The 23,133-nt window shown below is 38.5% G+C and overlaps 1 protein-coding gene across 1 annotated transcript; it reads left to right on the forward strand.

Annotated features, from left to right (window-relative positions):
- The first annotated feature begins 5,653 nt into the window (after positions 1-5,653).
- Positions 5,654-20,170, forward strand: LOC124168269. Its single transcript, XM_046546411.1, has 5 exons — positions 5,654-5,807; positions 9,721-9,854; positions 12,788-12,894; positions 19,048-19,143; positions 19,321-20,170. The coding sequence occupies exons 1-5, from the start codon at positions 5,682-5,684 to the stop codon at positions 19,446-19,448; spliced, it is 591 nt and encodes a 196-aa protein (XP_046402367.1). The 5' UTR covers positions 5,654-5,681; the 3' UTR covers positions 19,449-20,170.
- The last annotated feature ends 2,963 nt before the right edge of the window (positions 20,171-23,133 follow it).

Consider the following 23,133-nt stretch of genomic DNA (forward strand, 5'->3'; position numbering starts at 1 on the left):
ATACCGTTGCGGCAAACTTCATATTTAAATAAAAAGATCTAATTTCTATGTCGAGAGAAACGCCAAATGATGATTGAGTGAAATAACATTTGCCTATTCAAAGTAAGATAACGTGATAACATTGTGGAAAAACTCATATTTAACCAAAAATATCTTTTTTATGTCACAGGAGTAGATAAATGATGATAGAGTGAAATAAATCCTAATCCAAGCGAGTGAAAGTGGTAACATAAATGAGAGAAAGTCATTATATGGTGGCAGACCTCATGTTTATTAACCAATATCTTATATTGATGTCAAGGTAATCAATATAGATGATGACACAATGAATTAATAATTATAGAGGCCTGTTCGAAGGGGTAGAGAGAGATGACATTGAAGCAAACCTCATTATTTACTCGGTAATGAGGTGAAAACAAAATAAAACGCACAATGCGCACCCACGAAACCCATGGGAGTTCATGAAACCCACTAGTCGGGGGCCTGACACATTTTTGGTGTCGGTACTACTACCGACGATCTCCCGTCGGTGCCGCACCGATCGGGTTCGAACAGAATCGCACGACTGCTTGCCGGGAGTCGGTGTGACGTCCAACCCGACGAATCGTTGCCGCACCCATCGTTTTGGAAATACAGAATACGGCCCCTGGTTTGGCGCCAGAGGTCTCTGTACAAAAAACCGATGCCTTCGGCTTGGCGTGTTGGTGCCTCCTCCTTTGAAAGGCATTTTCTCGAAAATTCTTGGGGTAGCGTTGTATTTTCCCACCGCGCGATTTTTGTACCTATGCGTTTTTTTGACATCGGTGGACTCGCCAACGATATTGCTATTTTCCATGTTTAAACCTTCATGCGAAGCAATCATCGTGATGAGTGTCCTTATCGTTTTGAGTTATTACCTTGTCATTAGGGGGTTTTCGCCCAAAAAAAAATTCTGGTTTCCGAGGTATTTGGGTACGAAAAGTTGGATTACCCCGCGGCAACGCACGCTACCAAAATGGTGAGTTTCGTCTTTGTGGTTTATTTTGAGCAAAAGGAACAACATAAGCATTACCTTACATGAAAATTCTGGAAATTTCTTCTTCAATATACAGCATACGTAACTTCGATATTCATGTACTCTCCTACACTTCGGGAATCGAAATATACCTTTCGGCCATTTTGAAAAAGCTTTGAAGGGTTAAATTTTAATTTTAAAACGCTATTTTTAATGCGAAAATTTCATTCTCTTCACAAAAAATACAATGAAATGCACCAATCAAATATTTTTCCCGTGACGAGATGAAGAAGACGACCGTTTCGCCGTTCGATTAGTTTTTCGCGTTTTCTTCTTCACTCTTTCGACCGTAGAAGCTAAACGTCTACGTTTAAACAATATATAATGATTCATTGTTGTAGTCGAATAAACAATTAGTAAAACGATATCTGCAGGGTGTTTCAGAGTCTCCCTTTCCGAGCGGATCGGGAGACTTGACGCGGATTCTACGTCACTTACCATCGGCCAGGCAATCCGTGCGTTTCAGACTGGCTTCCTATCGACTCAAGGCCGGCTTTCCGATCGGATGGAAGTCGAGTGGGCTAGAGGTGCCGGAAACTCATTCCGGTGGCGAGTGGAGATATGTTATATTGCTGTTTTTTTTTAGTATTTGGCTATAATAAAATCATACCACTTTATTTCATGAGTGCTGATATATGTGGATATTCTGATAGAGTAATATAAGTGCAAGTGACTTTAATTCTCGTGTAAATTAGGCGATAAATAGGCAGACTGTATCACTGACGGTACAAGTTTTCATCCTGGGATATTTTTATGTTATATATAATATAACACCTCCTACCTTGGCCTGGGTATGAATACTGAGGAAGTGTTTGTTGTATCTCCTTGAAAATGACATAATATGTTGAAACCATGGGCGGTAGTTGAGTATTGAATTATAGCGTGAAATTACCATTTGCGTACTGTCACCATGGATATATCGAACTTCCACAAAATCAATCCTGAAATGATTTTATACGAAACTATTATCTCTCTATTATTTTACTTTTACTCCCATTACAAAGGCATTAAAATCCTTTTATATGGCTCTTCCATTGTTGGAAAAAGTTCTGCGAATTTCGCAGATGAGCACTTACATGTCCTAACAAAAAATACTCCCGCACGTCATTCCACTTCTAATTTTCTCCTCCTTCCACGCACCTCTTGATCCTTCGCTGAACTCCTCAATTATTTATTACCCGATTTTGGTCCATAATAATAAGGGGATGTGTTGTCTCCGATTTGAATTCTTTCACGCGAGAATTTGGGAGGTTCTTTCAACCAAATGTGAGCTTGAGGGGAGGGGAAGTGGAGCTTCCATGAGGGGAGCGGTGGAAATTTTCCAGTTTCTGGAATAAGCTCGAATAAAAGGAGTAACCCCGGTCGTCCGCGGGTCCATTCTGTCGGTTGTCATCCCCAGAGACCAAGCGAGATCACGGGACGCTCCCTCCAGCTTAAACGTTTTGCTAATTGTAAGTATTCGTGATTCACATCGTTTTTCATTGGTGCCGAACACGTATTTTATATACTTTTGGCGGTAGCTATCCATCTCCATTGAGATAAAAAGGGTGGTGACTCTCGCATTGAGCAATTTCGTCTCCTTGGTTAATACTGTACTATGCATTTTTTATTATTATTCGAGTGTCGTTTTCATTTTATGGAGTATGTCAGAGATTTTTGAGAATGGAAATTTTAGACCGTTATTCGGGCGCGTCTTATTTTAGCCGAAAATATCGCCTTTAAAAATTAATTTCTGCCCTCTTTCTTAGCGCCTGTTATTTTACGATTAATACAGAAGAACATACTAGACATAGTATCCAATATATCGGCTGTGTTCCCAGATGTCTCAATGAGAGTAAACTCCTAATTGAGGCGTGGGCCAAGCATACTTCGGAGAGTATGAGTAGAGATGCGTGAAAATCGCAAATGCGATGAATGCGATATGCGCAAATAAATGCGACATGGATGCGATGACTGGACTTTAATGATATTTTTACGCAAATTTGCCTTTTCAACGGCAAATTCTTACATTTTGTGCCGACTGCAGTTTAAATGCTCCGTCGACACACACCGCTAAAGCATGTGAGCGACTGGCCAGCTGCTAGTTGGCTGCGACACGACGTGGCCGTGAACGGGGAAGCTACACCTCCGCCACTATACGTCTTATTCCTTAATTTATTATTGTTCTACGACATAGTTATTTAAAATATTCTGCATGTTGTCATATAACTGTGTTTCGCTACATTTTATTGTCATCTACCTCATTATGAAACTAAAAAATAGACGTTACAAAATGCGATAAACTGTTATTGAAAGTGCGATAAAATAAAAATGAAAGTGTGATTTTCACGCATCTCTAAGTATGAGGAATAATTTTTAGTTGGGCATTTTCCATTTCCAACGGGAACTTGACGCTCCAATGTTGCTGGTTCGTATAGTTTCGAAAGAATTAAAGTGCCTCGAGTCCGCGAGACCACACAAGGAAAGTATCATCGACACAGTGGTAAAATCATTTGGGTTTCAATGTCGCAGTGGACAGAGCTCTTTTCCTCAAAGTCCTCTATTAAGAGATCGGACATTGTTGGTGAGAGAGGAGACCTAATTTTAGAGATCGCTAACTTTTTCCCTGATAAGAACCGTAGTGTTTAAGTAGGGATCGTGTTGGTCTGGTGGCTAGAATCTTGACTTCCCACCCCGTAAGCTGGGATTCAATACCCAGCGATGGCAGAGAATTTTCAGAGACTACCCGATAGGGCGGATCGGAAAAATTGATTTTTTTCAAATCCATCTGCCCTAGTGAAAAAAGTTGTGAGACCGATTGAAAATAAGGCGTGAAAAATTTGAGACCTCTAGGTGAACCCCTGACCCTCGCTCAAATGCAATTTAGGGGGGAGGGTCAAAATTCGAAAAATGTAATATTTTATGGTTATTTCTTATAGATTTTGCCGAATTACTGCAAGGAATTCACCAAAACTTTGTTGACAGCAGCGAAAGACGAGGAATGACACTGACATAAGAAATACAGATGGGAAAGCAGATAATTGAGTAATTCTTTCGTCATTTTTCCTCCACAGACGATGCTGAAACATTAAATATTAGTTAGACTAACGAAGAAAGACGCACTTGGTGTTAATATTGGTGTACTTGGGGCGTGGGAGAGGCGAGCGGGGAGGGGACTCGAGCGGCCTTCGCCCAAAATCCATTTAGTCACAGCTGTCGGACAATACCGGAATTGAAGCGCATATCCAAAGTTTGCACACCTTCATAGCCACTCGAGAGGCCTCTTTATTGACCGTAGGATCCTTTCTCCCGTTCTCGGATCTAAAAATATTTCATCACTTATCTAAAAGTTGGTAACATCGATTTGTTTAGCGCCGGACGAGCTCCAAAGAAGGGACAAATAGTCTCACTACGCATCCTTTTTTTTACCTTCTACCACTTCCCCTTTATGTTATCAAAGATGAACGCCCTCCTAGCAGCACACGCGGGATGAATTTTGCTGTAATCGAGGCGTGGGAGGGGAAGAAGCAAGCGGGGAGGGTACTGGATCGGCCTGGCGCTCTTGTATCCGCGGCGATGCGTGGGCGTTGGAATATTTTCTTCGCGGACGCGAACTCAAATTAGGCATTTTGTGGCTGAACGGTGGCAGATACGTCAAAATACACGAAATATTTGCTCTAGAAGGGCAGTGACTCGGCAAAATCTATAAAAGATAACCATAAAATATTATATTTTTCGAATTTTGACCCTCCCCCCTAAATTGCATTTGAGCGAGGGTCAGGGGTTCACTTAAAGGTCTCAAATTTTTCAGGCCTTATTTTTGATCGGTCCCACAACTTTTTTTCATTGGGGCAGATGGATTTGAAAAAATAGATTTTTCCGATCCGCCCAACTGCCCGATCCCTCTTTGAATGTTGTGTGGAGGACATTTCAAGTGCAACACTCCGACCGTCGGATGGGACGTTATAAGCCGTGATCCCTTTGGCGCCTTTCGTTAAGAACATACTAATGCTAACGCCAGGTTTCTTTCCACCCTTTCTTCCTTGCCCTTCCCTCATGGCGCCAATGACCTCAGCTGTCGGTCACCTCCTGCAAACGTATTAAAGTATGCCTGTCCTTCAATTTATTTCTTTTTTGATCAAAGAAATTTCATTACTCTCCTTTACTAATCTATATTAGATTCACCATCCCGTGATGGGGTGTTCTTGGGTGTTCTTACATGTTCATCGTCCATCACACTTTTAACACTATTTCCTTGTAAGGCATGTTCTTAGCTCTCATCAAACTCCTCAATTTCGGAGGCTTAGAGGTTAAAATTCTTCGGGCTCTTTCAATTTATTTAATAGGTATTTTTATGAAAATTGCAAGCTTCAACCTCTTTCCATCAAAGATGTGCCCTTTGTTCCATAACTCTGGACATTTTAACGAAGAAAATATTGTGAATGACGTCGACGTCTTTATTATTTTCTTTTAATGAGGTTAAGTGCGAAAGTAACTGTGTATTTTGTGACCGCTGCATAAAGCAAAAGTATATTACTAACAAAATTTGAGAGGAAATAATTTGATTTTTAATAGTGTTTGGTGATTAATAGTGTTTTTTTTTGACGATCCAGTTTTTTTTTCATCAGCATTTGATACTGCAGAGATCATGATGGGGGGAAAGAGGGTAGCAATCGCCTTCATATTAGTCCTCCTCATTACACAGAGCTATGGACAGAAGTTTTCCTTTGGAAGTTGCCCTACAGTAACTTCTGCCGCTGTGATGATTGATATGGTAAGTTTGGAGCTGATTAATGACTTAAATGATATGCTTTATTATACTGCTCTTTGGAATCTACGATTATTATTGCATCTTTGAGTTTTCGAATGCAAATGCAGTAGATTCCGATTATTTAGCGGGTACTTGGATTAATCTTCAAGAGCGAGACCCTTTTTTACTCTGCTCTGAGAAACTTAAAGTTTTCTCTTGAACGGGGGAATTAAGCGTAGGCCGTGACGCATCGTAAATGCAGCTAATGGTTAGAGGCGCTGACGCGGGGCTGGACGACTCCGAAAAGGTAGTCAAAATTCGCTCCATAGTCAAATACCCTAATGGTTGAGCAACATAGTAGTTGAATTTCATCAAATAAATAAACGCGTAGGAATTCAATAGCCACGCTTATTTTCTAAGATCGAGTCGCGTCTGCAGTACTTTCATTAATATTTATTTATAGTTTTTTTTTACTCAACATTTTCAGTGAAAATCATGAATATAATTGTGAACAGCAGGTTTCTGTAAGATAAAAAGTAGAAGAAAATTATGAAAAAAATACTAAAGGTGGTAATCGAACTGAGAATGATATACCAGCACCGTAACAACTGAACTACATTACAAGTACTCGCGTTTTGAAGGAGGTAAATTTCACTTATAAATATTGAACTGCGTTTTTTTAACTATTAGATATGAAATTGAGCTTAATATTAATTAATTGAGTTTGAGTTTGAGCAATAAACGACTACATTCAACGTGTAGCGTATTTCATGCGGGCCAATACGTAAGTTGACTTGTATCCTAGCGATTGGAGCACCGCTATTTACCGCGACTGGTGGGAATCACTGGAACCATGGAAGTGGAGAATCCTGTGTAGAGTATTTATGGCCTAAATATTGCACACAAGATCTTCCACTCCCGCAATTCCATTGATTCCCACCGGTCGCCGTAAATAGTGGCGTTCCATTCGCCAGGATAAATGTCCATATACGTATTAGCCCGCGAGAGATACGCTACGCAGCGCATGTAATTGCATGTTTATTGCTAAAAATTAAGCTCAATATATATTCAATTATGCTCTATTAACTAATATTACGCTTGATATTACCAGTAGCTTCAAAAAATGCATTTAAGCATTCACAAGTGAAATGTATTCCCTGTAGATTATCATCTACATGAAACTGTGGTATAAGTAGTAGTAATAGTGCGCGATTTCCATGCTGAGGTTTCAAGATCGATTCTCGAGTTCTTACGGTAGTTTTTATTCATAATTTCTTTCTACTTTTTCTTTGACAGAAGCCTGATATTCACAATTATTTACATAATTTTCACAATTTGGGCCCACAAAACAACAGGTTGCCAGACAAAAAAATTTATTTCAGTTCGAGGAAATATTTTTGTAAACATATTTCCCATTTTTTAACACCGAGCCTTTCTTTGAATTATTTTATTATCGTGTCGCTAAACGACGCATTTTTAAAATAAACATTTTCTTGGTTTTTTCCTAATGCAATATGATAATGCGTACTCATTATTACAATTCATACCTAGTTTTCGAGTCTCATTGCGTTATCAGTTGAAATTTCAGTACTCTACGGAGTAGGTTAAAAAACATAATCGGAATGCAATAGTGCTTATCGAACTTTCCAAGATACGTTAATTTTCATTCATCTCCTGATACTGACACAATTACCACCAACATTCCTTATCATCATTTCCTTTTTAGATCAAGCTAATCATTCAGAAAATAAAACTGAAAAATATTTGAAAATGAGAATAAGTCGTGGCACATTTATTTTCATGTTGCCAGATCCCGAAATTACTAGATTCATGTCGATATTCGCGAGTAGTTTCAAACTCGACTCGAGGCTCGACTCGAAATCAAAAAGCACTACTCGCATACCCTTAAAAAAAATGTACTGCAGGCGAAATGCCATCCTGGAATATAAGCATAGGAGTAAAACACCGTTGCCTCGGAACTATTGCAAGATATGCTCACATGAAATTCTGAAGGGAATTCAAAGCCAAATGCATTAAAACCTACAGATCCTTTCACCACTAGTGACGAAAGTTGGAGTGCGAATTAATGCGCGGAGATCGGGTTCATATTAGGACTGCTACAGCTACCTAGTGGAGCCTCATATTGTAATATAAACTCTATACTTAGGTTGTTTCAATTCCCAATATGTCCTCCGCGTAGGGCCGAAAGATGAGAACTTGGGACAGGTAAAGAAGATCACAAGGATGAAGAATCACAGGGAACGGAAGGGAGTAGCTCGGGAATGGAATTAATGAAGAACTTCAATATAGCAACCTTAGGTTTACATTCCTATTAATGAATGAATGAGTTTATGGAGATTATGAGTCTATGAAAACCGCGCTATCTCTTACTTAACATATGCATATGAATCTATCAGAAACAGATGTAGTGAAGGTATTTTGAAATGTGGTGTCGTTCACTACGTTTACCAACCAAACTGACATCGCTCTGAAAAGAGCAAGTGAGCATACTCAATCGGTAAACTCTGATAAAATGATTAAGTTATGAGGATAGGAACATGGAACGTGAGGTCGATTTGGACCCCCGGTTAGCTGGAAAACCTTAATATGGAAATGCAAAGATTGAATCTTGACATCCTAGGAATCAGCGAATTGATCTGGCCTGAATAGGGAGGCTTCGGAGAGGAAGGTATAATATCATACACACAGGGTCTCGAAACAGTAACGCTGGGGTTGGGATAATACTCAGAAATAATGGGGTTGGGATAATACTCGGAATGCGTGTTCGAAGCTTCCCACAGTACAATGCAAGGATAGTTTATAGATTAAACAGGTTGATACCGCAGTGGAACAGGTATAAATGTCTCAGGCAGACTGCGAGAATGAAAAAGATGAAGACGTCTACAAAGATATCGCGGAAGTAATCAAACACTTTAGGAGTGAAGGAAACCTTATTGTTTTAGGTGATTGGAACGCCGTCGTCGGCGAAGGTCAGGATGGAATAATATCCGGAAAATATGGATTAAATATACTATGGAGAGCTTCGTCAAACCAATCTTAGAGTTGTTGACGAATGATGATGATGAGCTGATTCGGCGCGTTGCGCTTACCAAGATGCATTCAATATATCGATATTCGCCGATCGACCCTGCCGTCCCTCTCTTTGCCTCCATCTCATATGTTTACATTTCGCTTTATACATCTTTATTAAGTCTAGTTAATTCTGTTTCTTGATGTAGAATTAGAAGCGAAAGAATCATAGTTTTATTTTTATAGCCAGGCACTGTTGATGGCAGATTTACACCAATATAAGGCACTAGTGAGTTGAAGAGAACTCCGGTAGAAATTATTTGCCATTTTTGAGGAATTTACTCGGTCTACAACCTTATTTTAGAAAAAAATAACTGCTTGTCATAGTCGATTCCGCCTAAACAAAACAGTGTTTTGTGAAAGAAAGTATGGTCATCGGAGAAGAATCAAAAAAAAACTCAAGGGAGGGGCGGCGCAAAAGGTATTCTGAGTTACCTATACTTTTTATCGCAATTAAAAATAATCAAGTTACATGCTAAATTAAAAATGGTTTTATTTACACTGATTATACGTATACACAATACAATGCTATCTTATGATATCAAAAAGTTACAATTGTGGTTCTGCAAAGTTCGGCAATGCGGACAGCCCCGCAAGGGGGGGGGCGCCCCCTGTGCCCCTCATATTTATCCGCCACTGGTTGCATCAGATCGATGTGTTAACCACTCGGCCCTTACCGAGAATTGATCCTGTTTAATCGAAAGTGAGGCCCTTTCGCAAACCAGTCCGTTTACTAATTCGGACCGAGTCAGCCAGTCTTATTTCCGCTCGGTTGGTTAACATGGTGATTTTTTATTGAAGGTTTTGGTAATGGTGATATCAGTACTTATTTATTCTTCATTCACAGATCGAAGGTACATGGAGAGAATATGCCCGTACACCGAGTGTGCATACTCACAACTGGCAGTGCGTTGTGTACACAATTACACTGGTGACTACGCAGGTATATTTCAGCTTAAGTGTCACCGGTCAAAATAAAATGTAAGTGAAGCTAACAATCTTTCTTGATCTTTAGATTTTGGTGTTTTTGATGGCATTTATTTGTAGATGGAGTTTATGAAATATGTTAAAATGCATTGCATGCACATATAGTTGATATTATTTGCCCTACCAGAGGTTTTTTGTGGAATGATATTGTGACTCTTTGCATATCATTTATTTATTGGTTTCAGAGTAATAATCATAACAATAGAGCCAGATGTTTTATATTGTATTTTGGTAATGAATAGTACTTGACATGTAGTTTTTGAAGTGAGTACCGAGTTAAAATTTTAAGCAATCCTCAAAGAATATTTTGTTGCATTTTAGATGCGACAATTTCAAAAAATTATAAAATGTCTGAACGCTTCGGTGTTATGGAATATTCTAAAGATCTATTAGACCTAAGCTTTACACCTGAGCTTTAAGGGTCATGGGGCATTTTGACAACATCTTCTAAAATAAATATTTTCGGTAGCATAAATGTGCAGAGAATATTCATGAACTCTTGGGTTGCATGCCAATTGTGAAAATAATATGTGATCTTCCTTAAGATAAGGGTAAGAAAAAAAGAATTATTGATTGTTTTTGTGATGATTATTTTTATTAAAAGTCTGTACGTTTTGGATGCACCGTATTGTGGCACAAAGAACATTCAAAAACGCTTGGCCCCGGTGTGTTGTATCCGTGAAGGGTTCACCTTGAACCCTTATACTCTCTGTCAATTTTAGTACCCATAGCGAAAAGACGCACTCGCACTGTTACCTCCAAGCTAGCTCTAACTCTGCTGACAAATCCTGCTTGGTCCGTATCAGCCGTCCGAGTTCATGTGTAAGCGCAAACCTGTCTTTGTGACCCGTACGCGCGCGAATGATCCATGAGGGGCCACGCGGATGGCTCCTCCGCATGCAGACTATCCGCAGTCATGTGTAAGCTTACATTAACGTCAATGGAACCTCATCCGCGCGCGTAGCGCGGACCGTCCGCGTCCATGTGAAACGAGCCTTATGGTTACTTACTGTACACGAACCAAACGACATCAATCTTTCGGTTCTGCAGTATATTTGCCTAATCTAATCCATATGATTGAGGTCGCAATCGATCTTTCTAGAATATTAGGTAAGTCCTGTTCAACAACAAATTTCCTCAAAAGAATAAATCCAAAATCTTCCCTTTCATTGGTTACATTCTCCCATTCTAAATTCATAATTAAGTCAGTTACACCACTATGGTTAAGGTAGCAATTTTTAACAAATCTTGCTGCTCGCAGCTGTATTTTATCTATATCCGAAACCATACCTTTTCCATACGGGTGCCATACACTGGCGGCGTATTTCATGAGGTCTCACGAGAGAATCTCACCATGGCCATCTACATCCACACAATATAACCTGCGAGCCACCTCTAGTGTAGCAACTTTGAGAAATTTTTAACTTAAACTGTAACTTGACTTTCATTTACGTAATAGTAACTTTAAAGAAGACGAACGTATTTTTTTCATAATATAAAAGGCAGGGAAGGCAGTCGGTCAGTTGTGGGATAAAATAGGAACATCAGAAATCAATAGATTCAAGACATTTTCGTAGTGAGATAAAAAATTCCGCAGTGGAATTATAGGGCCTAAGAACAGCTTAATGGAAAAGAGTAAAATGCAGCAATAAGAATCACAATAATAAGAGTTCTGTAGTAATAATCGTAATTCAGTGGTTAACTGCCCTAGTTTAAGGAATAAAATTCCAGAATTCCACCATTTAATTCATAGTACGATGTGTAACGTCATTATAGGAACAGAAATGTGTCTAACACATGATGATTCAGACAATAGTCTTCCCAAAATATTTCACCTTATATAAAAAAGATAGAATTAATCGAGCTGGAGGTGTGATTTTGTAGCTATAAAGGATTCAATCATCAGCCAATCGGAAATCGTACTGGAGACCAGCGTTGAATCTGTGTGGTGTTCAATTAAATGTCCAAAATTTAAAACTATATTTGTATGCTTGTACAATAGACCACCCAGCTCAGATATAACATCAATTTTGGATTTTGAAACCCAGATAAACAGCATAGCATCCAAATATCGTGAAAAAAATTATTATAGGTGGAGATTTCAACGTGGCTCCTATAGATAGGGAAACCTATACCGTAATCCTCGGTGGGAGAGATAAATTCATTTTCGGGGCTTTACTGCACGCTTTTTCATCAAATGCATTGCTTTCAATTGCCTCCTCACCTAACAGAGGAAAAAATATTCTGGATTTATTGACGACAAATATACAACATCAGGTATTAATCGTGAGCACCGTTGTAGGAATCAGTGACCATAGAGTAGAAACAGCTAAATTTTCTTTGAATATTGCAAAAAGTTGATAGAATAGAATAGATACCTTGGCCTACACCATGTAAACCCTGACCCGGTTGGAAACCTGAGAAGCTTTCATCCATGCCGGGAAAAGCTCAGATTCTTTATCAATTTCATCTTCACCGTTCTTTAAAAATACCCCCTACTGACCTCTACAATGTGTCATCGTCCGTGACTCGCTAATATAATAAAGCATGCATAGGCTAAATCGTACGATTAATTTGTATAGCTCGAACTATCATTGTAGCTGATCCTTAAAAGCCGGTCTCGGTGGAGCCGGGATAAAGTCCCCGACTGCTAACCTAGAGGTCGAGGGTTCGAATCCCGCCTGGGTGGTTTAAACACCATCCAGAGCGTGGATGTATGTGATTGTCAATTAAGTTAATTGTAAGAGAGGACTATCTAGTCCTAAATTCACTTGTGAAATAAAGACGACATTATTATTATTATTATTAAAAGCTATGCTGGTGCTATCCGTGAAACCGATAGGGAAAAATTATCGAGCGATTCTGGCGTAATGATAACCTGCCTTTACTATTTAAATTAATGAGTAATGTTCTTACGCTTATTTCAGAACGCAACAATCCTTCACCGTCACTGGCTCCATCACTCCAGGTGGAACTGTGGCAGACGCATCGACATCGGGTGGGACATTCCTCACTATCCAATTCCCTAGCTATTGTAAGTTCTACTCATCATCAACTGATTATCTACCCTATGGCAGGCCCCAAACAACCTGAGATACCTACCGCATACCAAGAGTAAAATCTAAAAAAGCTTAATAGAAAGAGATTTTTTTCTTCCAAAGAGATTATTATTCTTCTTTTTTCTTGCAAATTGAACTATTCTTCTTTACCTCCAAAGAGAATTTATTCTTCGACACAACAACATCTAAAATTCAACTGCATCAAGTGGTGACATAAAGAACTAGATTAAACCCGGTTGCATTCCATATACTTTCCTTGGTTAAATAATTTTTTTTTCTTTTAGGGTAGGGGAGTTTCCACATATGCCTAAATGGTTTTACTAATTAAGAATAAATTCTTCTTTCGTTTGACCCTGGATTAGACATTGCATAGGCCAAGGGCCATGAAAATCCTATCCAAGTGCCTAACGAAATAAGATTTCTTAAATCATAATTGCTGGTGTTCCATGCGATAGTTGACAAATCTGCTAATATTGCGCTCCAATTCTTCAAAATGCAAGTAATAATATTAGGGATGGTCGGATAGGATACCTCGGATCCAAATATCCGCGGATATTGCCCTTCATCGGATACATCGCATCCAAAGACGCGAAAGACATCGGACCTGATCCGAAATTTTAAATAATAGCTTCAGTGAATGCAACGCGCAATAAGGGTGGAAAGAGTTCCGATTAAATCGAAACTTGAAACAAAGTGTTTTTCATTATTAAATTCCGATTCTATCTGCGAATGCGCCGTCCCATGCAATTCTTGTTCTACTCATGAACCGTTTTTTTTTTTTTTTTTTTTTTTTTTTTTTTTTTTTTTTTTTTAAGCTCTCGCAGAGGTTACGTAGGAGAATTTCAGCCGTGGAAAATACAACTGGCGCATAGTGTGATTCTTCCCAAGAGATTGAACATTCATCGGGGGGATCTCAGGGACAGGATTTTGAAAATGCATTTGGATCCGAAAATATCCTATCCGAAAGATCCGGCTCCGAAAATCAAGGATCCAATCCGAATCCGGATCCGTTAAAAATCCTGGATCCGTCCATCCCTAAATAATATGCATATAGTTTAGCATTAGCTACAAAAACGTACCCATATCATACGTTGAAATGCTTGGAAAATTATTTTGGATGAGCAAAAGTTTCAATGTCACTTCAGTAGATGTTTCAATCTAATAAAAAATCCAAAAGTCATTCCAAATCACCAACATAAATATTTGTATTAAAAACAAGATATCTCGTCAATCATGCCTCAAATCTTGCTTACCTCGCATGAAGTCATCAAAGCAAGGAATTAAGGTGTCAGGAAATAAAATCATGCGAATAAAACACAGATATTTGCAGCTATGCTCAATAAATAAAATAAATAAATTGCTAATTTTTTTTTAATGACATGCCTAGAAATACATTTTACATCATTCTGGCACTAAAAATTTAACTTAAACCAAATATAGTTATTGCATGTCATAACTAGACAATAGCATTAAATATTTTTTTATTTCTTAGGACTTGGGGGAGGGGATCTATCCCCTCATCCCCCCCCCAATCATAGCGAAACTGTCGTCACGAAGATGAATCGACGCGGAGGACAACGAGGAAGCCTAGCTGCGAATATCAGTTTTTTATTCGCGTGATTTGATTTCCTGACAGAAAATTTGTAAGGAGGTGTAGGTGTATATATGTCACGTGGTTATTTGTTTCCGAACTCCTCCAAAACGGCTCGACCTATTCCTATGAAATTTGGTGTGTATGTTCAGTGGGCCTGAAAATATGTTGTAAACTATTTTTCATTCTTCTCCAGGGCCCATGAGGCCCTGGAATGGGCCCATAGTCATTTCCATAAGAAATACATGTAAAGTTTGTTTTTAATGACGGCAGACCTTTTTTCTTTTGCATAGTTAATATAGTGATAACGGTCACATTAAGTAGAGACATATTCCATTGGAAAGAAAAGGAAATGCCCATTCTTATTCTTGCAATCGAATTTCGTTTTCCGCGTGATTTACGGTAAATTTAGAAAAAAACATCCAAAAAAAACGTGAAATTTTAGCGCTTTGGGCTTACTGTCCCCTTGACGACCGTCAGTATTGTTTATGTGGTTTGAAATCTCTTTCTATCACCATAAATTATGAATAGCATGTTCCAAGGAGATACATTAATACCACGAATCCCATTTATTCCGACAAATGTGCCAATTGAATACAAACGGGTTCAATTTCAAGTTAGATTGGCATTCACAATGACAAGTCTCAAGGCCAAACGATGTCTTTTTGTGGCTTTGAGGCACACCGTGTTCTTCATACGGACAATTATACGTGGCATGTTCACGCGTGGTAAACAATCCAGTTTGTTTGCTAAAGATAGATTTAATAAAAATATCGTACACTCCATTGAACTAAGAGGCTGATAATTTTTTTAATAGTCATAATTTGTGATACAGATGGCTTTTGAAATTTATTGATTACTAGCAGGCCACCCGGTGTTGCTCGGGAAGTATAGTATCCAGAGAAAGTGGGAAACTTGGAATTCATGATCACATGGCAGGAGTTTTAGGTAAAAGGACAAAGCATGTCTGATGATGGTATGCATATATAACTGCAAATAATGGAAACAATGATTTCTGTATATCGCGCACGGGATGAGATTACGCATACCCTAGAAAAAAATTTGCACCAAGAGTATTAATAGGTAAGAGTAGAATCTTATTAGTTATGTTTTACCGGACCAGACGCCTTAAGCCCAAGCATACGTGTAAATTCACAGGTAACGAAATAAAGGGATAGGAACATATAATAGAAAATGGACAATGACAACGGTGCTGTGGTAGATGGAAAAAGCCAGAAATCAGAGGGTAAAAATGCGGCCTGACTGGGACTCGAACCCAGAAACTCCCGATTTCCGGCTATAAAAGAGCATGTCTGTTTGTCTGCCCGCTATACATTTCCATAAGGGAATACGGATTGCAACCAAAGTTAGTACATAGGTGCATCTCATGCTCCCGAAGTCCGTGGTGCCACTTCTGGTTGTGTCCAACGCGTCCTTGGCGTCGTTTTCTCATTACTGTTCGTTACGTCACGTCAGTGGCGTAACTATGGGGGGAGATGAGGGGATAGATCCCCTTCCAAAATCTCAGAGAAATTTAAAAAATATATAAAACTACTGCCTGGTTTTGTAACATAATAACTGCATCTACTTAAAGCTAAATTTTTAGTGACAAAATGATGTAAAATGTATTTCTAGGCATGTCATTTTTCAAAAATTTTCCCGAATCCCCTTGGCTGGAGGAGGGGGTCGCCACCCCAGGTCATCCAATCGCTCCCCCCCCAAAAAAGCATATTCTTAGCCACGTTTCTGCGTCACGTCATACAACTTCTTCAGTTGGACATCCTGACGGGTAGGCACACCTCTTGACACGGTCAAAGGAAAAACATAACTCAAAAAATTCTACAAGCAACAATTATTCCTCTCGGTGCAAACCCTTTTTCTGGGGTATGCGTTCACATGACATTTTTGGTCTCCGCACGTACGGACTAGATACGTGAAAATATCACTTTGATTTTTATTCTATAGCACTTTCAATTATAGTTCATTGCATTTTGTAGTGTCTACTTTTTTCTTTATTTTCATAATGTAGCACTAGTACTTGACAACAAAGTATGATGAAACGCATATTCCGTATTTGAAAAAATACGGAATAGTTTAAGTAATTATGGAGAATAGCAATAATAAATTAAGGAATAAGACATAAAGTGAATAATTAAAATTGATATTAGTAGCCTGAATATCATTTACACTAGTTGACATCAACATTGAATAAGTTTCGAAACTTTCCTCCTTCAACCGGTTGCGTCTGTCAGTCACAACCAGATTGTACTGGCTGAAAAATCTCTCTGCAAACCTCTGTCCAGATTGTGTGGAGTGTAGCATTACCAAACTCAGTTTTTTTTCTAGGCAGATGGCAAGAAATATTTGCTTAACCCGCAGAAGCTACCTGGGTTCCCTCTCAACCTCTGTAATAGTAAGTGGTAAGGCCCAACGTACAGGGGCGCAGCGACGGGCAGGCTCGGCACTAAATTTACGAATTTTTCCATCGGAAAGGCAAATTTGCTGTTTAAATATCCTAAAAGTCCAGTCATCGCGCCTTTATCGCATTTATTCACGTGTATCGCATCAATATCGGATTTTATCCCATATGCGATTTTCACGTATCACTAATAATTATCAATGTTTAGAATGGGGTACAAGATGATCCCACTTGTTGTTGATCCATTGTTTGCTGTTTCATATGAAAACTATCATCATACCTGCTTTGTTCCTTTACATAAAAATCCTGCCATGTGACCATGAATTCCTGTGTTTCCCACTTCTCTGGGTACTATCCTTCCCGAGCAACGCCGGGTGGCCTGCCAGTATCAATTTCTCCCTAAAAAATGAGATTTTGAGCATTAAATTACTTCGTTTGTTCTTCCTTATTACCGAAGCAGTGACGCAGGGAATTGAATTTACGTTCATCCCTTTACTCCTCATTGCAATCAAGTTTGGAAGTTACAATGATGATTAATTGGTTATCATTTGAATTCGCATCTCCTGGATATTTAATCTTCCAATTGCAGTGCGTGAAATAAAGTATTTGGCACACTTCAGATGAATAACAATTTCGGTTCCCGAATAGGGTGGTTTCCTATTATTTTTTTATTGCCTAAATCGAAAGATTATTACTCCTGGAGTACGTATTTCACGCTTTTAGATTTTTAAATGACGATATCTATTTTTCGCGATCAAATGAAAAGTGAAAAATTTCAAGCGCGCGAAAACGCGACGCGTAAGTAGGAATGAAGGGAAAAAGTCCGTACGACGCATTTCTGGTTCCCCCTCCCGCCTGGTAGGTGACCTTGGTCGAGGCTCTGAGCGCTGATAGGACGCAGGATGCTAACAGGTAGCTGAGTACCTTCCTGTCTGGTAGCGCATGGCTTAAAAAAGGTTTATTAATACCTTATCAATCGAAGAAAACTTTCCGACCTTAGCCAGTTTTAATAGGTGATTATTAAGACATGTTTCCCTGAGCTCTGTGACTCATGCATGCATTGGTAGCCTCTGACGATGCATAACTCCTATCCTCTCGTGTAGAAACTAGGTCCCTGTGACGTCACGTGGAGTGGAATCGCATGGGCGCCAATCTGGCCTTTTTCAAATGAGGATAAAATTTGACCATTGCCATTCGTCTAAACCGGTATTTCAAAAACCAAATAATTTGTGTATTATGAATACACTAATGGTGGGTAACGAATCGCCATCAATGCCTTTTGTTTTCTTTGATGAAGGAAACTACCCTATTGAATCGCTGAGCGTTTTGGCCTACAGAAAGGAAGGGAAGCGACGACAAGTGCTCATCAATTAACTGGCAACGATTGTGATACCGAAAATGTCAACCTTTTAATTTTTATATTGATTTTAGTAAATAGTTTGAACTCCAGTATCTAAGTACACCCACGCAGGGCCAGCCCTAGCAGGTGCGGGGCTAGGGGTGATCCTTCAGTGCGGGGCCCTTCACTTAAAATATTAAACTCTATACCCCATCTACAAACTCGAGCATTTTGAATCCCTACCACTCTCTGGCTAAGTATGTGTTCCCCTCCCAAATTCAGACTTCGTAATTACGCCGTTATGATACCATCACGCAGTTGAGTTCAAAATAGTATAATACAAATAAAATTTATAATCATATTTATTCATAAAATTCAATAGCGCCCACCCTCACTCATGTCAAGTTCTCTCACTCGTTGTTATCACTCACACGACACAGTACTGTACTGACAAACGCAATTGCACAATAAAAATTACTGCATTATTATTCCTTTTTCATAATATTATTTTTTGTCTAGCACGGACTTAACAATACAGTAATAGTTGAAATTGCGTTTTCAAAACCATCGTATATTTTAATTTTTTTTCACGAACGCGGGGCCCCCCAAAGCGCGGGGCACGGGGCGGTCGCCCCGGTCGCCGCGCCCTAAGGCCGGCCCTGCACCCACGATATTATGCTCTCTTCTAGCATATATTTTCACCATATTGACTAAATTTCGTGGTAACAGTCTCTTTTATTCTTTCAATTCACTTTTCATCAATTGTTTTTACATTTCAGATTCCTCAAAGTCGGCAAACTACTACATATTAGATGGAACTGATGGTGTGTTTTTGGTGCTTTACTCATGTGAAAATGTTTTTCTTGGAAAAATTGGTGAGTGAATACATTTACATCAATTCATGGCATTTTTCTCAAATATGATATCAATATTTTTCGACTAAGTTGAATCAAAATGAATTTTCAACAAGCCCCTTAATAAGTAATAAAGTTTAAAATGTTCATGAAGGCATGAACTTGAACTCTGATTTGATTTTTACTCTTTATTTTCAGAAAGTGTTATTATTCTGACCTCAAATACAGCAACACCGGCGAATATTCAAACTGCTTTGACTGCTGTGGCCAACGTAGGATATCCGCTGCACGCTTTGAGACGAGGATATCAAGGATGCATTGGCTAATGAACTTAGAAGAATCTGAATTGCGGCTACCGAATGAAACATAAGGCATACATGCATAAGAATTGAAATAAAAAGACACATTCATCCTACGTTAGGCCTTAATTATCAATGAGTCACCTAAATCATTGAAAGAACAGATTATTCTTTTTGACCGGTCGTATCTTGTCTTCTCTCGCGATTACAAACTAATTACAATATTTTGAAATTCACATTATAAAGAGAATACACCTTTGTGAGCTTTTGCTTGATTCCCGCAAAGAAATAGTTAGCATGGAAAAATATTGATGAAAACTTTTGAATTTTAATGCACACTGAAAATGGCCTACCTACTCTTTGCACTTTGAAGATTTCGAGGTGTTATTGAGATCGGGGTGTAAAGAGTGGGCCATTTTCACTGTGCATTAAAGTTGAAAATTATTTGTCAACATCTTCCCATGTTAAATATTTCTTTGTGATGAATAAGCAAAAGTTTACCAAGGTCTATTCTCTATATATCGCGAACTTCAAGATGATATAATTGGTTTTTAATGGCGAGAAAATAAAAGATACGATCGGTCGAATAAGAATAATAGGTTCTTTCAATAATTTAGGTGAGTCATTGATGATTCGGGCCTTATGTGCAATAAATTTGTGTTTTATCTTTAAATTTCAATTATTCCGTCTCTGATAGTAGTAGCTATGAAGTTCTTTCTGTCTTTTTCTTTCTATTATTATGTAATGTACCTAAGTAATGTAAAATGCATTGCTAAGTATGTACCTACATAGCTAAATAAAGCCTTCAATCACTAGAGTTTTTCACATTTCTATTGTAATATATTCAACTCTGGTTACCTGACGGCATTTTACTACGATGGTTGCCGTTAGGGTCCTTTAGGGACACCATCCTATTTCTTTATGTACAGGGGAGATGAAAACAATTTAACGTCAGTGCATTGACTTAATTGAAAAACATCATTAAAAGCCATGATAATATATAAAAATAAACAATTATTGCCTAATTAAGTTAAAAACAAGGAAAAGAATCGTTTACAAAAAAGATGATAATTCAGTTACACAATTCAATGCTGATATTTTATAATAAAAAAATCACGGCAAGCCATAATGATACAGAAAATTAAACAATGTATTTATTAAATATTTATAAGTAAGCAAATGTTTGTTTGCAAAAAAGAGGAATATGAAATTACACCCAGTAGTGGCTACAGAAAAAACTCAAGGGGGGGGGGGGGTAAAAGATACCTTGAGTTACCTTTACTTTTATCGTAATAAAAAATAATCAAGTCACATGCAAAGTTTAAGAAGGTTTTAATAAAAGTGATTATGTAAAAATACAAGACAACATCATCTTTTGATATAAAAAGTTATAATTGTGGTTCTACAATGTTTGGCAATACGGGCGGCCCCACAAGGGGGGGCGCGCGCCCCCCATCTGTCATCGCCACTGATTACACCATTTTTAGATATCACTGTGACAGTCTTGTAGCGATGTTTGACACACGGAGCATTTATCTTTAAGTCAAGATTTCGTGGGTCCCGGATCCGCCAATTTTGGATTTGCTGTAATTTGGTTCAGATTCGGGCATTTCTGAATTTTCATTTTTTCAGAGGAGCAGTAATTAACCGGTACGCTATTCGTTGCCTCTACTTGGTAGAACGAGTTTATGATCTTAAGACTTAGGAAATATCCTCCTTATCTGGACTAATTCTGGAATTTTGCACATCAAATGGCAAATGCATTACGAGCTGCTATATCTATTATATTCATGAACAACCTGAATGGCCATCTTTAAGGTTTCTGCTCTCTTATAATATGTCAGCATTGTCTACAACTCCTTTTGCCATCATCCGTCATCTTAACACTAGCAACATCTTATAACTTACAACCGGGAGGCGACGCACAGTGGTCCGGATCCGGAAAAACAAGGACAAAAATCATTTTTTCGACTTTTTTGAAACCCGCTTTGACTATACAATTTATGTGGTAATATTTCTAGGGCATCACACTTCATGCTTTTTTTAAATTTTATTAAATATTAAATATTTTATATTAATATTAATATATATTATATATATATATATATATATATATATATATATATATATATATACGAAAAAGAATATAAACTCACACTCACTAAATTTTCGGTGGCATTACCACCTTCCTCGGAGTTAGGTAAGAGACTGTAGGTAGAGGGTAAAGGATAGCTGAGGGAAGGGGAAATAGAAGGGAGGTAGGGTCCAAAGAGGGGGGGAAAGAAGTGGGTTGAGGCAATTAAGGGATTAGCGGTGGATGTTTAAGCCGGGAGGAAGAAATGCTTTGAATAACCAAATGTAACTTAATTCAATAGAATTAAGTTTGAGTGGGTGGTCTGTTTTTTTTTGTTGTAACCACCACCTCACTCAACCTACGGATTAACAACCATCGAGCTTCTTGCAAACCCACTTCCCAATCTGCTTCGCTTCCTGTCCCTACCCACGCCTTTTCCCATAATTTAGAATTTGATGACTGCTTTCACATAGGAATACTTGCCTCCTCTCTCTACCTCTACCTCTCTCCCACCCTCCGCCTCACCGCTAGAATTAAAAACGCTTGAATTGTCTTCCATTTGGCTACACCAAGCATTCAACCCGCCTGGCCTTAACAGGGCCCACTGATCTCCATAGCCTTCTCCTATCCCCCATTCCCCATCCTCTCCCTTCCCCTATCTTATCCTAATCTCCTCAGCCTTTAGGCATCCTCTGTCCTCGTCCTCAGTCTCTTCTTGCCTCCCTCCCGACGAAGACCCTAAGAGGTCGAAAATTTGAAAGAAACTAACGTGTGAGTCCTCTTTTATTTGTGTCTGTGTTTTTTGTGGCCTATCATGGCATTTATTTATATATATATATATACATATAAATTCAGTGGTAAGGAAAGAATGGGATAGGAACATGGAACAGAAAAAGGACGAGGACAATGGTGCTGTGGTAGATGGAAAAAGCCAGAAATCAGAGGGTAAAAATGCGGCCTGACTGGGACACGAACCCAGAACCTCCTGGTTGCCGGCCAGGTGCTCTACCAGTTGCGCTACCAGGACGCTTAGATTTACCATGATTTCGGCAGGGGTTTATATACAGTAAACTCCCTTTATATAATATATTATTATTTATATTATTATTTTATAATAATATAATTAAATATTTTATAAAAAAATTGTTAACCTAGATATGTTGCGTCAATGTTGCGCTATTTCTAACGGAAACATGCTTTGTCCTTTGTTTCGAAAATTAAGTATTTTAGATTTACTTTGGGCTGTACGTCGACAATTATTTTATTAAAATAACTTCGTAATATATAGACATTTGACTGTCATAAACTCTAGGTATCAACCTATTAGCGATGCTGATGATTGCTGTAGGAGTAAGTGAAGAGGAGTCAATTTTATCGATAATATTCACATACATGTTAAGTTATAAAAAAACGTAGATTTGCACGGAAAATAAATTTGTGATAAAAAATACACTATTATAAAGACATTAGTAAAAAAACAGCTGCAAGTTCTTGCAAGTAACGGAATAAGAGCGATTTTTGTGCCTATAGGCCGTAGGTACACGCGAGCATCAGTGCAGTGTTAGCTCGAGATAAAATGTGTCATCATATGTTTCATATCCTAGGATATAAAAAAAAAATTTTAAACTTTGAAGTCAG

This window comes from Ischnura elegans, chromosome 11 (assembly GCF_921293095.1).
Source record: "Ischnura elegans chromosome 11, ioIscEleg1.1, whole genome shotgun sequence".
Classification (NCBI taxonomy): Eukaryota; Metazoa; Arthropoda; class Insecta; order Odonata; family Coenagrionidae; genus Ischnura; species Ischnura elegans.